This window comes from Natator depressus, chromosome 10 (genome assembly GCF_965152275.1).
Source record: "Natator depressus isolate rNatDep1 chromosome 10, rNatDep2.hap1, whole genome shotgun sequence".
Classification (NCBI taxonomy): Eukaryota; Metazoa; Chordata; order Testudines; family Cheloniidae; genus Natator; species Natator depressus.
This window is the reverse complement of record NC_134243.1, coordinates 32,426,587-32,446,410: the sequence shown is the minus strand read 5'-3', so window position 1 is coordinate 32,446,410 and position 19,824 is coordinate 32,426,587. Positions and strand designations below refer to the sequence as shown.

The following is a 19,824-nucleotide window of genomic DNA, read 5'->3' as shown; positions in this document are numbered from 1 at the left end:
GACGCTCGCATCTTCAGGAACTCTGGTCTGTTTCAAAAGCTGCAGGAAGGGACTTTATTCCCAGACCAGAAAATAACCATTGGGGATGTTGAAATGCCTATAGTTATCCTTAGGGACCCAGCCTACCCCTTAATGCCATGGCTCATGAAGCCATACATAGGCAGCCTACACAGTAGTCAGGAGCTGTTCAGCTACAGGTTGAGCAAGTGCAGAATGGTGGTAGAATGTGCATTTGGATGTTTAAAAGTGCACTGGTGCAGTTTACTGACTCAGTTAGACCTCAGCAAAACCAGTATTCCCATTGTTATTACTGCTTGCTGTGCTCTCCACAATATCTGTGAGAGTAAGGGGGAGATGTTTATGGCGGGGTGGGAGGTTGAAGCAAATCGCCTGGCCGCTGGTTATGCACAGCCAGACACCAGGGTGGTTAGAAGAGCACAGGAAGGCGCGGTGCGCATTAGAGAAGCTTTGAAAACCAGTTTCATGACTGGCCAGGCTACGGTGTGAAAGTTCTGTTTGTTTCTCCTTGATGAAACCCCCCGCACCATTGGTTCACTCTACTTCCCTGTAAGCTAACCACCCTCCCCTCCTCCCTTCGATCACCGCTTGCAGAGGCAATAAAGTCATTGTTGTGTCACATTCATGCATTCTTTATTTATTCATCACACAAATAGGGGGATAACTGCCAAGGTAGCTCGGGAGGGGTGGTGGAGGAGAGAAGCACCAGGAGGGGTGGTGGAGGAAGGAAGGACAAGGCCACATAGCACTTTAAAAAGTTTAAAACTTTAAAACTTATTGAATGCCAGCCTTCTGTTGCTTGGGCAATCCTCTAGGGTGGACTGGCCGGGTGGCCAGAGGCCCCTCCACTGCGTTCTTGGGCGTCTGGGTGAGGAGGCTATGGAACTTGGGGAGGAGTGCGGTTGGTTACACAGGGGCTGTAGCGGCGGTCTATGCTCCTGCTGCCTTTCCTGCAGCTCAACCATATGCTGGAGCATATTAGTTTGATCCTCCAGCAGCCTCAGCATTGAATCCTGCCTCCTCTCATCACGCTGCCGCCACCTTTCAGCTTCAGCCCTCTCTTCAGTCCACCACTTACTGTCTTCAGCCCGCCACCTCTCCTCCTGGTCATTTTGTGCTTTCCTGCACTCTGACATTGTCTGCCTCCACGCATTTGTCTGTGCTCTGTCAGTGTGGGAGGACAGCATGAGCTCAGAGAACATTTAATCGCGAGTGCGTTTTTTTTGCCTTCTAATCTTCGCTAGCCTCTGGGAAGGAGAAGATCCTGTGATCGTTGAAACACATGCAGCTGGTGGAGGGAAAAAAAAGGGACAGTGGTATTTAAAAAGGCACATTTTATAGAACAATGGGTACACTCTTTCACGGTAAACCTTGCTGTTAACATTACATACATAGCACATATGCTTTCGTTCCAAGGTCGCATTTTGCCTCCCCCACCACATGGCTAGCCCCTCCCCCCTCCCCTCTCCCTGTGGCTAACAGCAGGGAACATTTCTGTTCAGCCACAGGCAAACAGCCCAGTAGGAACAGGCACCTCTGAATGTCCCCTTAAGAAAAGCACCCTATTTCAACCAGGTGACCATGAATGATATCACTCTCCTGAGGATAACACAGAGAGATAAAGAAGGGATGTTGTTTGAACGCCAGCAAACATACACTGCAATGCTTTGTTCTACAATGATTCCTGACTACGTGCTACTGGCCTAGGTGATAAAGTGTCCTACCATGGTGGACGGAATAAAGCTGCCCTCCCAAGAAACCTTTTGCAAAGGCTTTGGGAGTACATCCAGGAGAGCTTTATGGAGATGTCCGTGGAGGATTTCCGCTCCATCCCCAGACATGTTAACAGACTTTTCCAGTAGCTGTACTGGCTGCGAATGCCAGGGCAAATTAATCATTAAACATGCTTGCTTTTAAACCATGTATATTATTTAAAAAGGTACACTCACCAGAGGTCCCTTCTCCGTCTGGTGGGTCCGGGAGGCAGCCTTGGGTGGCTTCAGGGGGTACTGGCTCCAGGTCCAGGGTGAGAAACAGTTCCTGGCTGTTGGGAAAACCAGTTTCTCTGCTTGCTTGCTGTGAGCTATCTACAACCTCATCATCATCATCTTCCTCGTCCCCAAAACCTGCTTCCGTGTTGCCTCCATCTCCATTGAAGGAATCAAACAACACGGTTGGGGTAGTGGTGGCTGAACCCCCTAAAATGGCATGCAGCTCATCATAGAAGTGGCATGTTTTGGGCTCTGACCCGGAGTGGCCGTTTGCCTCTCTGGTTTTCTGGTTGGTTTGCCTCAGCTCCTTAAGTTTCACGCTGCACTGCTTCGGGTCCCTATTATGCCTCTGCCCTTCATGCCCTGGGAGATTTTGACAAATGTTTTGGGATTTCGAAAACTGGAACAGAGTTCTGATAGCAAGGATTCGTCTCCCCATACAGCGATCAGATCCCGTACCTCCCGTTCGGTCCATGCTGGAGCTCTTTTGCGATTCTGGGACTCCATCATGGTCACCTCTGCTGATGAGCTCTGCACTCACCTGCAGCTCGCCACGCTGGCCAAACAGGAAATGAAATTCAAAAGTTTGCGGGCCTTTTCCTGTCTACCTGGCCAGTGCATCTGAGTTGAGAGTGCTTTCCAGAGCAGTCACAACTGAGCACTCTGGGATAGCTCCCAGAGGCCAATACCGTCGAATTGCATCCACAATACCCCAAATTCGACCCGGCAAGGCCGATTTCGCGCTAATCCCCTCGTCAGAGGTGGAGTAAGGAAATCGATTTTAAGAGCCCTTTAAGTCGAAAAAAAGGGCTTCGTCATGTGGACGGGTGCAGGGTTAAATCGATTTAACGCTGCTAAATTCAACCTCAAGTCCTAGTGTAGACCAGGGCATACACAGCCGTAGAGTGCTCCTATGATGGTGGAATGCTTGGGAAGTAGAGAGGTGAGGGCTCCGAGAATGGCTGGCTGATGGAGGGAGGGGGAGCAGAGGATGTATGTGAGGGTGGGGGAGAGGTGAGAGGGCAGCAGCACAGCTGGTGCCCAGGGCGGTGCTGATGGGATGCTTTGCCCAACTTACCAGCAGGTCACAGAAGCAGATGCAAAGCAGCTAAGCGGAAAGCCAAGCCAGGTCTTTCTCTAGTGACGAAGGCATGCCCTTCGTCTCCACTCCCTGCTCTGGGAGTGCACACACACTAGGAGCACAAAGTCCAGACCTGGGACTTCCCTCCACTCAGAGCTCAGCCACTACTGGGCACAGGAAGCCAGAAACCTTGACTCTTGTGCCGTCCCCTCAGTAAAGAGTGTTAATGCTGCACTTTCCTTTGCCCTGCCACATGCCTCAGACCCTGCCTCTTGCCTTATCAACCCCCGCCCCCCAACACCTGCTCTCCCAATCATCCGCCTGGCCCCCGATCTCCCCATCACTCAGCTCCCCCCCAACTCTCCTGCTTCTTGGCTCGTGAACGGATCAAACCAGTTTCCCTTGTCTTTCTCCCCCATAAGCTTTCCCCATGGGCAGAGCCTGCGTCCCCAGCTTTTACAGGTCCCTGTTTCCAGCCCCATCTCTGCATGAAGCATGAAAGTCCCATTCAGTTACATCACATGAAGGCAGACAACTAAATAGTGACACATTTTATAAATGCTCGTATTCAAATGCTAGAAGCCTGAATACTCAGATGGGTTAACTTGCGCCCCCAAACCACGGTCCCACCCTCTGCACTGCCCTTCTCCTCTGTCCTGCCAATTCCCTCAAGGCCCCACCCTGCCCCTTCTCCTCGACGCCCAACCCAGTCCTTTCTCCCTGAGACCCCGCCCTTGCACCACCCCTTTCCCTGAGGCTATGCCCCGACACTGCCCCTTCTCCCCAAGCTCCTGCCCTCATGCTGCCTCTTCCCCAGAAGCCCTGCTCCCACACAGCCTCTTCCCCCCAAAACCCGCCCTCCCCCCCAACAGTCATTTGTCCTTAGGGCCAATAAAAAGTGGAAGGGCATAGCCCAGCCTCTTTTAAAAGTGTGAAGGACATGGCGCTCGGCTCCTCCTGTTCCAGCACCCCTGCTCTGGACCCCTTCCTATGGAGGGCCATCTCCTCTTCTGAGGTAAATCACTGTAGCTCGTTGACTTTATGGAGCTACACTGATTGACACCAGCTGGAGAGCTGGTCTGGCCCGTTGATGAGAAATCTGATCTGGCGAATCTCTGGTCCCTTTGAAGGTTAGCTGCATCTCTGATAACACGGCCCAGGTGAATGTACCTAAACAAAACAAAAGTGCATCCGATGAAGTGAGCTGTAGCTCACGAAAGCTTATGCTCAAATAAATTGGTTAGTCTCTAAGGTGCCACAAGTACTCCTTTTCTTTTTGCGAATACAGACTAACATGGCTGCTACTCTGAAACCTAAACAAATCTGTGTTTGGGAGGCGCGAGCTCCCTCTGACCTTCTCACACGTCCTGATGGTGCAGCCCTCACATAAGGCCAGATCCTGGGAGGTGCGGAGCATCCTCCCCTTCCTGTGAATATGGGAGCTGCGGGCACTCAGCCCTTTGCAGGATCAGGCCCACAGATGGGTGCTGTGATGTCAGTCCCAAGGCTGGAAGGAGGCTGCCTCCACAGGTTTCAGGCAGGAGACAATTGCAGATCAAAGTGCACAATGGGGACCCACCCTGGGCGGATCACTGAGAACTTCTTATGAGGCAGTAAAACTCATGTGACGCGCCTGTTCCTTGGGTGGGTTTTTAGTTAGCATGAAGACAGAGCATCGTCTTGCCAGTCGAGTCACAGCAGGGGTCCCTGGAGACTACCTGCCCCAGCATAGTCTGAGGCCAAGCCCACCGTGATCCAAGCTAGACACTGCACCCCTAATCAGCTGCCTGGATCGTGATGGCATCTCACTCACTGGGGCCAGTCATCTCCACAGGCCCCACAGCAGAGAAGAAGCATTTCCAGCAACATCCATCGCCTGTCAGCAGTCAGAGCTGGAATCGTCCTTGAGCCCCATCCTTCCATTCCCAGGCTGGGACAGGACTGCTCCCTATTGCATGTCTGCCAGTGCTTCACTGGTCTAGGGTTAACTGTCCCAAGTGAGAGGCTCCCAGCCCATTTGTGGGAGACGATTCCACAGCCCAAGCCATCTCCTGGCCAGGGCATGTCCCCTCCAACCTCACCCATTCCCCCCATCACATCCCTGGGTCTGCATTGAGTACCTGACGGGTCCCCCTTGATGCAGGCAAAGCTAGTGGGCACAGAGAGTGCCAAGCCCCTTTGTGGGAATGGCCCCATGCCTGTGGGATCCCTGCAGGTAGCACCCTGCCCGTGGTTGAGCACTGCAGGGTAAGGCCAATCCCTTGCCCTGGCAGCTAGATCTATCTGTCTCTGCAATGCCCCCAGCCTGCAGATCATGTTATAAGAACATAAGAACAGCCATACTGGGTCAGACCAAAGGTCCATCTAGCCCAGTATCCTGTCTTCCTACAGTGGCCAGTGCCAGGTGCCCCAGAGGAATGAACAGAACAGGTAATCATCAAGTGATTCATCCCCTGTCACCCATTCCCAGCTTCTGGCAAACAGAGGCTAGGGACACCATCCCTTCCCATCCTGGCTAATAGCCATTGATGGACCTATCCTCTATTAACTTATCTAGTTCTTATTTGAACCCTGTTATAGTCTTGGCCTTCACAACATCGTCTGGCAAAGAGTTCCATAGGTTGACTGTGCATTGTGTGAAAAAATACTTCTTTTTGTTTGTTTTAAACTAGGGCTGTCAAGCGATTAAAAAAGTTAATCGCAATTAATTGCGCAATTAAAAACATTAATCGTGATTAATCGCACTGTTAAACAATAATAGAGTACCGTTTATTTAAATATTTTTGGATGTTTTCTACATTTTCAAATATAATTGATTTCAATTACAACACAGAATACAAAGTGTACAGTGCTCACTTTATTTTTTATTTTTGATTACAAGTATTTGCACGGTAAAAAAACAAAAGAAATAGTATTTTTCAATTCACCTAATACAAGTACTGTAGTGCAATGTCTTTATCATGAAAGTTGAACTTACAAATGTAGAATTATGTACAAAAAACCTAAATTCAAAAATAAAACAATGTAAAATTTTAGAGCCTACATGTCCACTCAGTCCTACTTCTTGTTCAGCCAATCAAGTTTGTTTACATTTGCAGGAGATAATGCTGCCCACTTCTTGTTTACAATGTCACCTGAAAGTGAGAACAGGCATTCTCATGGCACTGTGGTAGCCGGCATCGCAAGATATTTACGTGCCAGATGCGCTAAAGATTCACATGTCCCTTCATGCTTCAGCCACCATTCCAGAAGACATGCATCCATGCTGATGATGGGTTCTGCTTGATAAGAATCCAAAGCAGTGCGAACCGACACATGTTCATTTTCATCATCTGAGTCAGATGCCACCAGCACAAGGCTGATTTTCCTTTTTAGTGGTTTGGGTTCTGTAGTTTCTGCATCAGAGTGTTGCTCTGTTAAGACTTCTGAAAGCATGCTCCAGACCACATCCCTCTCAGATTTTGGAAGGCACTTCCATTTCTTAAACCTTGGGTCGACTGCCCTAGCTATCTTTAGAAATCTCACATTGCTACCTTCTTTGTGTTTTGTCAAATCTGCAGTGAAAGTGTTCTTAAAATGAACATGTGCTGGGTCATCATCTGAGACGGCTATAACAGGAAATATATGGCATAATGCGGTTAAAACAGAGCAGGGGACATACAATTCTGCCCCAAGGAGTTCAGTAAGAAATTTAATTAATGCTTATTTTTTTAATGAGCATCATCAGCATGGAAGCATGTCCTCTGGAATGGTGGCCGAAGGAAGAAGGGACATACAAATGTTTAGCATATCTGGCACGTACATACCTTGCAATGCTGGCTACAAAAGTGCCATGCAAATACCTGTTCTCACTTTCTGGTGACATTGTAAACAAGAAGAGGGCAGCATTATCTCCCTTAAATGTAAACAAACTCATTTGTCTTAACGATTGGCTGAACAAGAAGTAGAGCTGAGTGGACTTGTAGGCTCTGAAGTTTTACATTGTTTTGTTTTTGAATGCAGTCATGTAACAAAAAAATCTACATTTGTAAGTTGCACTTTCATGACAAAGAGATTGCACTACAGTACTTGTATGAGGTGAATTGAAAAATACTATTTCTTTTATCATTTTTACTGTGAAAATATTTGTAAGCAAAAATAATATACACTTTGATTTCAATTACAACACCGAATACAATATATATGAAAATGTAGAAAAATATCCAAAATATTTAATAAATTTCAATTGGTAGTCTATTAACAGTGCAATTAAAACCACGATTAATCACGATTAATTTTTTTAATTGTGATTAATTTTTTGAGTTAATCATGTGAGTTAACTGCGATTAACAGCCCTATTTTAAACCTGCTGCCTATTAATTTCATTTGGTGACCCCTAGTTCTTGAATTATGAGGAGTAAATAACACTTCCTTATTTACTTTCTCGACACCAGTAATAATTTTATAGACCTCAGTCATATCCCCCTTAGTCATCTCTTTTACAAGCTGAAAAGTCCCAGTTTTATTAATCTCCCCTCATATGGAAGCCGTTCCATACCCCTAATATTTTTTGTTGCCCTTTTCTGAACCTTTTCCAAGTCCAATATATCTTTTTTGAGATGGGGTGACCACATCTGCAGGCAGTATTTAAGATGTGGGCGTACCATGGATTTATACAGAGGCAATATGATATTTTCTGTCCCTTTCTTAATGAGTCTCAACATTGTCTTTGCTTTTTTGACTGTGGGTGCACATTGAGTGGATGTTTTCAGAGAACTCTCCACAGTGACTCCCAGATCTCTTTCTTGAGTGGTAACAGCTAATCTAGAATATCAGGGTTGCAAGGGACTTGAGGAGGTCATCTAGTCCAACCCCTTGCTCAAAGCAGGACCAATCCCCAATTTTTTTTGCCCCAGATCCCTAAATGGCCCCCTCAAGGATTGAACCCACAACGCTGGGTTTAGCAGGCCAATGCTCAAACCACTGAGCTACCCCTCCCCCAATCATTTTAGACGTAGGCTGCCCTGGGACGCTCTGCCTAGGGGCTCCCTGTCACCCTCCCCCACCATGCCCGGGGTGCTCTGGCTATGCTAGGCGGATCCCAGGGCGGGGAGGCTCCGTTGCCCTGCCCAGCCATGCTGGGGGTCCTTATCAGGGATCCCCACCGCCCTGGCGCTGCGGGGTGGGCCGGGCAGGGGGGCTGGCCGCGGCCCACGGCTGCTCCAGCTGACCCGGCTGCAGCAAGCTCAAGCTTCGTCGGCGGGGCTGAGCTGCCCGACAGGAGGCGTCGCCCTCTGCTGGCGGCTGTGGGCATTACATCTCCCACACTCCCGGAAGACTCCATTGGGTGAAGGGGCACAGTACTCGCACCCCCCACTCCGCTGTTGGTACGGCCCGGCCGAGCCGTCGGGCAATGGTCTGGAGGACCGGGCGCGATGGCTGCTGGGAGTTGTTGTTCTGGGGGCGGGGGCAGCCTTGCGCGACGGGCCGGGCGGACTCGCTTTCCCGTGCTGCCTCGCGGCTGGTTGTGGTGGGGCGAGTCGCTGGGTCCGGGGCGCTCGATCGCCCGCCGCTCTCGCCGCTGCTGGGTCCCCGGCCGGGCCGGTCCCGCCATGGGCTCCCTGCTGAGCCGGCGCATCGCGGGCGTGGAGGACATCGACATCCAGGCCAACTCGGCCTATCGCTACCCGCCCAAGTCCGGTAAGGGCGGCTCGGCCCGGGGGCAGACCCTCCCCCGCCAGCTCCCCCGGGCCTGGACCCCCCCCCGCCTCGACCCCTCCTCCCCAGTGCCCCCGGGCCTCGACCCCCCCCCCCCATAGCGCCTCCGGGCCTTCCCCCACTCCCGGGCCTCGACCCCCCCCCCACAGCGCCCCCGGGCCTCCACCCACCACTCCCCCGCACAGCGCCCCGGGCCCTGCCCCCGCCTCAACCTCCTCTCAGCCCCCTGTCGCTCCCCCCGGGCCTTGGCCCCCTCCACCCCTCTCAGTGCCCCTGAGCATTGTGCTCGCCCCTGGGCCCTGGCCCCCCTTGGTGGTGCTCAGGTCTGGGGCTTGGCCCCATCTCTACCCCCAGGAGGTTGCTTTCACCCTGCACCCGTTCCCTGGGGCCTTGGGGAGGTTGGAGGTTAAAGACCACTGTGTGATGCAGTTGTGTAGGTGTGATCAGCGCAGTCCCAAGGTACACTGACCAGTTACCGCCCATCCGGCGCACACCCCCTTGTGTTATTGACAGTGAAGTTATTACTTCAGACCTTGCTGGGCCTCACCTGTGCAGTTGACTGCTGCTATCACTGCTTGGTTGGCACGCAGCTGGCCAGGTCCCTCTTTCAGGACCCCGTCCTAGCACAAGGGTGCAGAGTTTGGGTTGCATACGCAACAGGAGAATTTATGTCATGGGAAGACTTTTCTTCACCTTGGAGCTTATAGAGACCTTTGCTTATCAAACTCTTAAATGATGGGCCTGTAATGCCTGCCAGGAGTCTTTCGGGTTGTGTTATAGTACAGGAGAGGGGAGATCCCTGGAAAAAGAATGTGTGGATCTCAAGTAGAGTTTTAAGAGCACTTCATGGGCTTTTGGGGCTTAGCCCTGCTCTTCTAAAACTCAGAGCATTTGACTTTTTTACCCCATAAGGGCTGTTCTCTATTTCCCCATCTCTGCATTTAACTTCCTTTTTGTACAGTGTAAACAATACAAGGTGTGTGGTGCTCAACAAAAATTACTGGGTGGGGTAATGGTCTCTTTCAGGGAAATGCTTCCTTCCAGCCAGTGTCTGATCTCAGGGTTAAAGACATAGAAAGCAACATCTTGCAGTAAGAGGACAGCATCTCCTCAGACTTAATGCTTCCTGCTGTCACTGCATGGGTTGGAGACAACCCCTTGCACCATCAGAACTTAACAAGAAACGCGTGCCTCCGCAGGAAGAAAACCTGATTCTTACTGAATCAATAAATCTGTAACTTCCAGGCTGTCCAGCCCCAAAAGTCTTATGGAAAGGATTTTTTTGCCTGATGGTATAAATGTGTTGCTTCAATAAAAAGGTTCTATTTGATTTTTTTTTTTTTCCCTTTGACTCCTCACTGGGGATTGGTCCTGCTTTGAGCAGGGGGTTGGACTAGATGACCTCCTGAGGCCCCTTCCAGCCCTGAGATTCTGTGATTCTATGATTCTATGATCTGTATGGCTGCAAAGGCTCCCTGCCTGCCACTTCTGTTTTGCTCCATCCATCATTTTCCTTTCTTCCTTTCTCCTACGAATGGGAGGCTTGTTCAGTGTCATTAATTCTGCTTACGGAGGGATTTTTGTCTATGGTCCATAGGGCAGGGTCATTTGATTCTTCTGATTCATGAATTCCTCAAACTGGGAGTTCCAGAGACCCCAGAATGTGACTACTAAGCTCCAGCCTGAAGTTTGCACAAATCTGAACTGAAGAGGAGATTGCCTGTCATTGGTTAAAGAGAATTGGGAGTGTTCCCTCTAATTTTTCCCACACATGATCTGGGGAGGGGTGCCCCTCCCCCGGCTGCAGCAGGTTTGGGCTGGGGAAGGGGTGCCCCAGATGTGGCAGCTCTGGGGCTGGGTTTGGGCTGGGGGAGAGGCGCCCCTCCCCCGGCCATGGCAGTTCCCAGCCGGGCAGGTTCCCTGAGTGCCTGAACAGTGCTTAATAGGTGCAGCTCATAGGGAACTTAGGTTGGGACATCCAGTCCTGAATCCCCACAGCCTTCAAGACTCTAGGTTCACCTAAATGTTGCTCTTGAGTATTGGTTTGCAAGGGAAAATAGGAACCAGGTTGATGTGATAACTTATCTGTTAACGTGAAACATTTTTATCAGGCCTTCTAGCTGCTCTCCTAGTAATGACAAACACACACAAACATCTGTGTTGCCAATGCCACGTGACTCTTTATCCTTTGTGTCTCTTACCCTCCCCAGGATAATTAATTGGCATTCAAATAAATCAGGGGCACCTGTTGCCATGGGACTGTAGAGATGTGGGTTAAATTAGACTTAATGGTGAAGCTTTCAGTGGGGGCGAAAGTGTTTGTGTTCCACCGTTTAAGAGGTGGCTGTCAAAGAGCTCTATGTCTCTGGCATCGTTTTCCCAAGGGCTTCTTAAGCAGATGCCCTTGTGCTTGTTCTGGAGAGACACTGCTGTGATCGACAAACCTGAGGCACTGTTCACTGGTATATGTCAGCAGTGGTCAAATCAGTGTATCAATAGAATCTCTAAATGGCCTGACGACGGGGAAAGGAAGACGGAAGTTGGTGATCTTGGGGTGATTTGAAATGTATAGGGGAACCAGCCTACTAACTGAAAAAGCAAGAGACTTATGGTGCTGCTTTGTGTAATTGGAATGTAAGGCCAGTCATCACAGTGCGTTCCAGATGTAGGCTCCTGATGGCTGTAACTTGTCAGTCATCCTGGCATTTAGATTACTGTGCTATTTCTTCAGAGGGAATGATGATCTAATTCATCTTATTTTAAGAGGCTCAGAGTATGTATGGACAGAAGACATTGTTTGTGAGACATTTCTCAGTAGTTGTAGCAGTTTGATTACAGGGATGTTCATTGATTGGTCCCCATGCAGTTCTTTATTTCCCACTGTGGGTACAGAATTCCTGACCCTGAATTTCCAGAGATGGACAGCCACCTTCAGCATTATGGTCTGTGGGGATGGGTCTGCTTCCTAAAGGCATGCACAATCCTGGCCCTGCCTAAAAAGGCTTGAAACTCAGGCCTGGTCTACACTACACAGTTAGTAAGCTGCCTTGCCTTGACCTAGATATGAAAGCGTCTTCACTTACCTTTGGCTCCTGTCGACGTACATGCCTCTCTCCACCGATTTAGTAACACCACCTCCTCGACCGGCATAGAGTCATGGTTGATGTCATTAGGTTGGCGCGGTGTCGTTGCTTATGTCAGCTGTTACTAGGTTTCAGGATCTGTCCCACATTGATAGTACAATCGACACAAGTGCTCCTGGGGAGGACACGCATGGCCGACACGAGAAGCCAAGTGTGCACACAGAAACGATTTAATAACTGCAGTGGCTGTATGATTTTGGCCCCATCCCATCTTGCCCCAGAGTACATCTACAGAAAGGGATACTTCTCTATGGTTATGCAAGTGTTGGTGGATCACTTGGGATGCTTCGCCAACATCAACGTGGGCTGGTCCAGGAGGGTGCATAATCTTCACATCTTTAGGAATACAGGACTTTTCAGAAAGCTGCAAGCAGGGACTTGCTTTACCAACCAGTGGATTACCATTGGTGATATTGAAATGCTAATAATGATCCTGCTGGATCCAGCCTACCTCTTACTCCCCTGGCTCATGGAGCTGTATACCGGCCACCTGGACAGCACCAAGGGAGAGATTCATCGGCTCAGCAGGTGCAGAATCCCAGCTGAATGTGCTTTTGGTAGATTGAAGGGATGCTGATGTTGTTTACTCACCAGATTGGATCTCTGTGAGAAAAATATCCCAATGGTTATAGCTGACTGCTGTGTCTTGCATAGTATCTGTCAAGCAAAGGGGAAAACTTGCTGCCAGGGTGGAGATGAAGCAGCTGGCCACTGAGTTTGAGCAGCCAGATGCAAGGACTATTAGAAGAGCTCAGTACAGAGCTGTATGGCTCTTTGTAAAGGTGGCAGGCTTGCAGCTCGGCACTGGATTGACTGCTAGTCTTCCTGGCCGTCTGGTATGCATGTCATAGTTCCTTTGTTTTCCTGCGGCACTGCTGCTGGTCCCTGTCGTACCCTTTATCCTGATCTCCTGTGCAACCTGCTCATAGATGTCTATGTTTCTGTGGTCTGTAGCTGTGCTTACACAGCCTCTTCTCCCCACAAGACTACGATAACTAATATCTGTCCTGAAGCATGTCAGGAGCTTGTAGCAGGCATAGTCGGCTGGGCAGTTGCATACAACAGTGGATGACTGCTAGGTGTGCTCACCAAGCTGTACAGTCAGGAAAAGGCATTTCAAAAAACTGCAGAGTTTTAAAGGCAGGGTCTGTGGTAGGCTTTTATTCTCTTTGACCCCTGGGATGTGGAGTTCATAATTGTGACCAGAGCTGTCAGCATCGGGACAGCTGCTGGAGGACTGTTAAGGTCGACATAGGTAATGCAGCGTCTGCACTTGCATTGCAGCGATCTCACTACGTCGACCATGGTGCTACACGTCTCAGGGAGGTCGTGCTACTGCATTGCTGTAATGGGGCACTTACATCGGTGGGAGGCAAATTTAAGTGTAGACACACATGCGCAGTGAGGTTAACGCAAGGCGGTGTATGTTGACCTAACTTTGTAGTGTAGACCAGGCCTTAGAGTGACCTTACTTCTGGAGTAGGTAAACTCCAGCCCTCTGACTTCTTTGGAGGAGAAATTAAAATGATTGAATTGGATCAGTCTGGAGTGAATGTACAAACTCCATCGTTAGTGGTGGTTACTGCTTAGAACAAAGGACTGACTAAAGACAGTGCTGGGCTGAAAAGCCAGGTAGAGCTACCAGTAGACCAAGCATAATTTCAAAACGCATGTATTCTGGGCTGTCCAGCAGCGATGGAAAATCCAGAGTCTGGAGCATTTATGGAAAAGCTGCTGCCCTAATGTTATATAAATATTAAAGGTTGTTTCCTTTGAAAAAAAAAAAAAATTCACCAGGAACCAGGATAGCCTCCTCCTGGTTTGGAGACAAAAAGTTATGAATACAGCAAAAAAAGAGATCCACAGCAGGGGACCGCAGATACCTTCTGCTTTTTTTGCGCCACAAAGGGAGCAGAATAGGGCAGAAAATCTGTCCCTAAACTGTTGATTTGTGACTCTTGACTTTTGGGAATACAGTGTTTGGCCCGCAGGCTGAAAGACTGGTTACCAGAGGACCAGGGCCTGAGAACTGAAAATGAAATAGACTGGAAACAAATGCAAGTGACTAGTTTTGTATTTCTCCCAGCTTAGACCATGAAATCAAAAGTTAAACTGTGCAAAGCAGTTATATCTTAATTATTTCTGGAGCACAATGTGATAGTTAGAACTTGTTCTTAATACGATTTTTAACTTGATGCTGTCCCTTTACATGTACCTCTGTTACCAATAGAGATATTAAAAGGAACCTTTGTTTTTTGTTTAGTTTTGCTGTGTGTCCATGTGCGCACATGCCTGACCAGTCTCCTGAGTACATATACTGTGTTTTTGGCTGTCTTTCAGAATATCTCAGCTGACATTTTTATCCACAGATTCCATCCTATTTTAATTGCTAATTAGTCTCTAAATGTCTCCTGTTGCACATCAGGTTCTCTGCCACCTGGTGCGGCCTGTGATTTGAGCCCCTACAGGCTCACTGTGAGCGTGCATGACGTGCTGCTGAGACAGCTCAAATCAGGAGTGAACCAGTCTCTGGATCATTTGCAAAGGTGCAAGTTTTCAACTTGGGACAAAATCCTTTAGGCCAAAAATGGCTTTAAAGAAGGCTCCCAGAAAGGACATTGTTAGAAATAATGATACAGTTATAATACATAATAATATTATATAATATATAATAATAATAATAATAATACAGTTTTTAGATAAGAAAGATGACAACCTTCACACTGAAAGGAACATGACCGCTTACGATGTCATGCAGAGTGACAGCACCTTGGTGGGCTATCACTGGATACGAGGGCTGTGATGAATGCTTGGTTTTCAGGTATGCCCTTCTGATGTGTCTATGCTATGATAGCTGTACAGGAGAGTTAGCAGAGCACAGGTGCAGCGTCCACCTAGGCTCATATTCTTTGCCTCTCCTTGTATTTCTGATGGATTGTGTTGGAGGATGGTTACCAATGAAGTGTTGACAGGCCTTTTACCAGCTATCTTTGTAGAGGAGATGCTTATATGCCTTTCTACAGCAAGATTTCTCTGAAAACACCGTCTGCTCCTGCAAGACAGTTGACTCCGTTTTTTGGCTGGCCGCATTTTCCCTCATAGGGAGGTGGGTAGACAAGACAGGCGCTGATACAGCAAGGATCTTGCCTGTTGAGGGATTGCAGAGGAAGAGTAGGCCCTCTTGCTAGTCCCGCAGTCATTCTACAGTTGAGGGACATGCAAAAGTAGATAAAGCTGTCGCAGAGCTGGAGCAGAGCACCTTGTTAGCTATTCCCACTCCTCAGCTGCCTTCTCCATGTGCTAGCAGAAGACCTGGAGCTCTGCCTTGGTGCTGTGAGCTCCCAGCCTTAGGATTCCGTCTAAGCCAGTGATGGGCAGACTACTGCCCGGCGGCCATATCCGGCCCTTCAGATGTTTTAATCCGGCGCTCGAGCGCCCGCTGGTGAGTGGGGTTGGGGGCTTGCCCGGCTCCGCGCGTGCCCTTGCTCTGCAAGGCTCCTGGAAGCAGCAGCATGTGCCCCCTCTGGCTCCTACACATAGGGGCAACCAGGGGGCTTGGTGCGCTGCCCTTTCCCCAAGTGTCACCCCCGCAGCTCCCATTGTCCGGGAACCACGGCCAATGGAAACTGCAAGGGTGGCGCCTGCAGCCAGGGCAGCACGCAGAGCTGCCCGGCCATGCCTCTGTGTAGGAGCCAGAGGTGGGGACGTGCCACTGCTTCCGGGAGCTGCTTGAGGTAAGTGCCATGTGGCGCCTGCACCCCTGACCCACTTCTGCGCCCCAACCCTCTGCTCCAGCCCAGATCCCCCTCCTGTCTTCCTAACACCTTGGTCCCAGCCCGGAGCACCCTCCTGCACCCCCAACCCCGCATTCCCTGTCCTAGAGCCCGCACCCCCAGCTGGAGCCCTCACCTCCCCGCTGCACCCCAACCCCCTGTCCCAGCCCAGAGCCCCCTCCCGCACCCTGAACTCCTCATTTCTGGCCCCACCCTAGAGCCTGTACCCACAGCTGGAGTCCTCACCCTCTCCTGCACCCCAACTCCCAATTTTGTGAGCATTCATGGCCCACCATACAATTTCCATACCCAGATGTGGCCCTCGGGCCAAAAAGTTTTTACCTACCCCACTAAGCACTGCTTCACTAGACCAAAACCTGTGATCTCCTTTTGTTCCTTTTTACTAGTACCCTTTAGCCTCAGTCATCTGCTGGATGGAGACTGAGCTGGCTCTACTGATGGCCAGCTAGCTCAAGGGGCAAGCCAGAAATGGGTGCACATGCCAGCTGGTCCGGCGAGTTTTTGTGTGGGGAAGGGGAAGTGGTGCCCATACAAAATGGGCCACAAATAGGCAATCACAGGGAACAAATGAGTCCCCTCCTGCAGCTCTGGCTGGATCAGCAGCATAACACGCAGATCCTTGGTGCAGTCTTCATGCTTGATGTTCTTCCTCCAGCAGCTCAGCATAATGGAATTGACTCAATTACTTAGAGTCCATTACTTGGCAAATGTTAGTAGCTGCTTGTTGGTATTTTGTTTGAATGGCCAAAAAAAGTGATGGGTTCCCTTTATTTTATTACTGCTACTATAAACTAACAACACTGAGAGGCCTCAATCAGAACTGAGGTTCCATTCGGGCTACACATACTCAAATAAGACAGAAGTCTTACTTTGAAGAGCTTGTAATATAAATAAACAAGACAAAGGTGGGAGAGAGGAAGCATTAGTCCATTTTGCACCTGGTTTCCCATGCGCAGAAGCTGTTGGAGTGCTGTGCCAGCTTCCATTGGTTTCTGGAGTTTATTATTATTTGTAACTTGGCAGCAACGTTGGGGTCCTGTTCTAGATTCTGAAGCCACTAACTAAGAATACCAAGTGCTTGCTTCCTAGAACTTGCATCCCAGCAAGGTGTTTGTTGTAGCAGTTCCATTCCTCTAGCTGTTGTTTTTTGCCTTGGTGCTCCACAAAGGGAAGGAGAGAGATGTCTCTAGCATGGAGCACAGAGACTAGGTGGCAGTGAAGAGCCTGTACTCGGGAGAAAGCATCGGAGACAGGTGATGGGGAAAGGGCCAGAGCTAAGGATGATAGGGTGAGGAAGGGAGAGTTTGTGGTGTGGTCTGATAATGACTCCACATCAAAACTCCCAAGGAAGAGAGAATACAGTCAGATGGAAAGAGGCAGGGACCTGGAGAAGTGAGGAAAGAGGGACAGATGGGAAGGATGGTGGGGTGTGGGAAGGAAAGACAACAACTAACCAACATACGCAGGTGTCTGGCATGAGACTTGCAATTAAATGTAACATAACAGGGCACAGAGTTGCAGACGTGTGGCCTTGTGAGTTACTCCACACGTTATAGACATTGGAATGTGCGATCAAGAACACATCTTTCTCACATTTTCCTTCCTTTAGATTCTAAGCAGTGATAGCACTTCAGTGTAGATTTCCTCATGTAATGTATTTGTAAATGCACAGAAAAGTTAGTTATGGTTTCCACAATAACTGTAACACTACCCATATCTGGTAGGGCTTAAATTTAACGTGCACAAATAACACAACATACCAAATATACAGGGGGTGAAGTGAAAGTCATTTAGGGAGCCCATAAAAGTGAATCTCCTGCTCCTTATGGATTTGCTCCACTGTTAAAGGATGGGATCCCCCAAGGTACTTAGTCCCAGTTCTATGCACCCCTGTGATCTGCAAAACTCCTGCTGAGCCCTATAGGCGCCTAAACTCACTTGATGCCTAAATTTTCAGGGTAAAACTTCCCTCAGCACCTGTTGCTTCCCCCTAGGCATCCAGATGCTTGTCTCCTGCCTTAGCCCCAGAGTGATCCATCAACCAGGGGAAGATAGGTATTTGGTTGTCTATCTTGCGTGCAGGGCCTGATCCGGTATGTTTGCTTAGAGGCCGCCTCTGGCTGATCTCTGGGCAGTGGGATATTCTGATGTGGGGGTACGTCAGTGTCTCCTGCTGAAGCTGTTCCACTGTGGATAAATGATGAAAGAATGACTGGGGCCCCACCGGGAGGTAGGAGACAGGATCCAGTTTGCTCAGTCACTGTTATTATTTATCCCCAGTGGAACAGCTTCAACAAGAGAGACTGAGACATGAAGCTATCAGACTATCACATGGCCCAGTGGTTAGAGCACTCAACTGGGATGTGGGAGACCTGGGTTCAACTCACCCCTCTGTATGATGGGGGGAAAGGATTTGAACTGGAGTCTCCCATTCTCCCCATCAAGCAGAACCCAGGTCTCCCACATCCCAGGTGAATGCTCTAACTGCTGGGCTAAGGTGGGTGGTGGCATCATTACTGCCAGCGTTGGACTATTTTGGGCACTAAGAAGTAACCTATCAGCTAGCAAAATGTCATTGTTACCACGTTAGGCACATATCTGGTGGTCATCACCAGCGTGGATGTAGTTGCTGGAGATGGTGCAGTTTTTCTGTCTCGGTGTTTAACATTATCCTGCATCCAATCTGGAAAATCATAAAATCAGAAAAAGGGCCGTAACTCATAGAAATGTAGTTTAACTTTGACCAAAATGGGCAGAAAGCTTCTAAATCCAATTAATGCAACTTGGTGCTCAAATTGTACCGTTTTGGAACATTCAGGAAATATTTAGCCCCAGGTGATATGGATTTTCCTGCCTTCAGTTAAAGCAAAAGTTTGTAGTCCTATGACGGTATGAACTTGTTTGTACCAGGTAATACATCAAAGTACTTGTCATCATTTGTAGAATGGACTGATTGGAGAGAAGTTTTTCAGTCTATTTTTATGCAGTTAGGTAGATCAGGCCTACCCCCTTACTATAAAACATACTTTGGATATCTGCTCTAAAGCTCCTGTGGTACAACTGTAAATTATCTTCTTGCTATCACTGAATACAACAGTATGTGTAAACGACGTCTAAGTCCCCTTAGAGTTATATCAGGGCTGTAGAATGTCTTGAACATACCTTGTGAATAACGAAGTATAACCATGTACTCTTATGTAATTCCTACATATAACGATGAGCTAGTGAAAGCCTAATGCAACACTATATTCAAGCTATATTTATTCACAAAAATAGTCACAGTAATTTGCAGATAGTTGAAACATTTCTACTTCCCCTCAGAATCTGTGTCTGATGAGTTCGTTAGTCTGTTGCTACACTTGTCACTGTCCCAGCTGCACGCGTTGGAGCACGCCAAATTTTCCCTGCGACATTTGCATCTCCTTGTTGCACTGGTACACTCTCAGCCACACTGCACAAAGGTGAGGAAGGCTTCTGGAGCAGGTGGCAGCACCATCATGTTAGGAACAAGATGTCCCATGCTGTCTATCACCCATCTGTTGCAGATGGGACATGTGAAGATACTGAACTGTTGCATGATTCCATATCGCTGACGGATGATTTGCACTTTTCAGGTGAAGGAGGCCTGAAGGAGGCCACTGTTGGTGGCAGGTTCTCATGTGTTTTGTTCTTCTTAGCAAACAACTCATTGCACACGTTATCCAGAGATGCTTGCCTCCTCCTTTGGCCATTTTGTGTGGCGCAAGGCAGGTGCTTCATTCCCACAAGAAATACAATAGGTGCAGCTGACTGGGGGTGGGGGGAGAGGGGAGGGGGAGGAGGTTCTTGTGTATGGGTAGCTAAGCAGAGACAGGCACCTCCCTGCAGCCTGAACTTACTTACCTCTCTCAGAGAGAGGGAAAAGGCTTAGCACACACCCCTCTCCTTGGCATCTCTCATTGGCTAGCTTCGTTGGCACCCCGCCTAGTGAGCTGGCTTTTGTGAATTGCATTCTAAGGCATCGCTCTCTCCCCATTCATTGTATAGGGAGCCAAGGCCCCTAACTCAGGCTTTGTGGATTGCAGTGTTGCTCCTGTGATTTTTTTTTTCTCTAGGTGCCT

General features: G+C 49.0%; 1 protein-coding gene and 1 long non-coding RNA gene across 4 annotated transcripts in view; one reads left to right on the top strand and one right to left on the bottom strand.

Moving 5' to 3' along the window:
* Nucleotides 1-741: 741 nt before the first annotated feature.
* LOC141994443 (uncharacterized) lies at nucleotides 742-3,188 on the bottom strand. The gene is made up of 3 exons (XR_012641129.1): nucleotides 3,088-3,188; nucleotides 1,968-2,165; nucleotides 742-1,306 (listed from the first exon to the last, which is right to left on the bottom strand). It is a non-coding gene; the product is annotated as an uncharacterized LOC141994443 (long non-coding RNA).
* Nucleotides 3,189-8,558: 5,370 nt separating this feature from the next.
* The window catches only part of MGRN1 (mahogunin ring finger 1), a 105,561-nt gene continuing 94,295 nt past the window's right edge, over nucleotides 8,559-19,824 (top strand). For 2 of the 3 annotated variants that reach the window (XM_074965661.1, XM_074965659.1), the window contains exon 1: nucleotides 8,559-8,769. In XM_074965661.1, the coding sequence (XP_074821762.1) occupies nucleotides 8,682-8,769 (88 nt within the window). In that variant the 5' untranslated portion in view covers nucleotides 8,559-8,681. The remainder of the gene's footprint in view (nucleotides 8,770-19,824) is intronic. The other variant, XM_074965660.1, reaches the window with a different exon arrangement.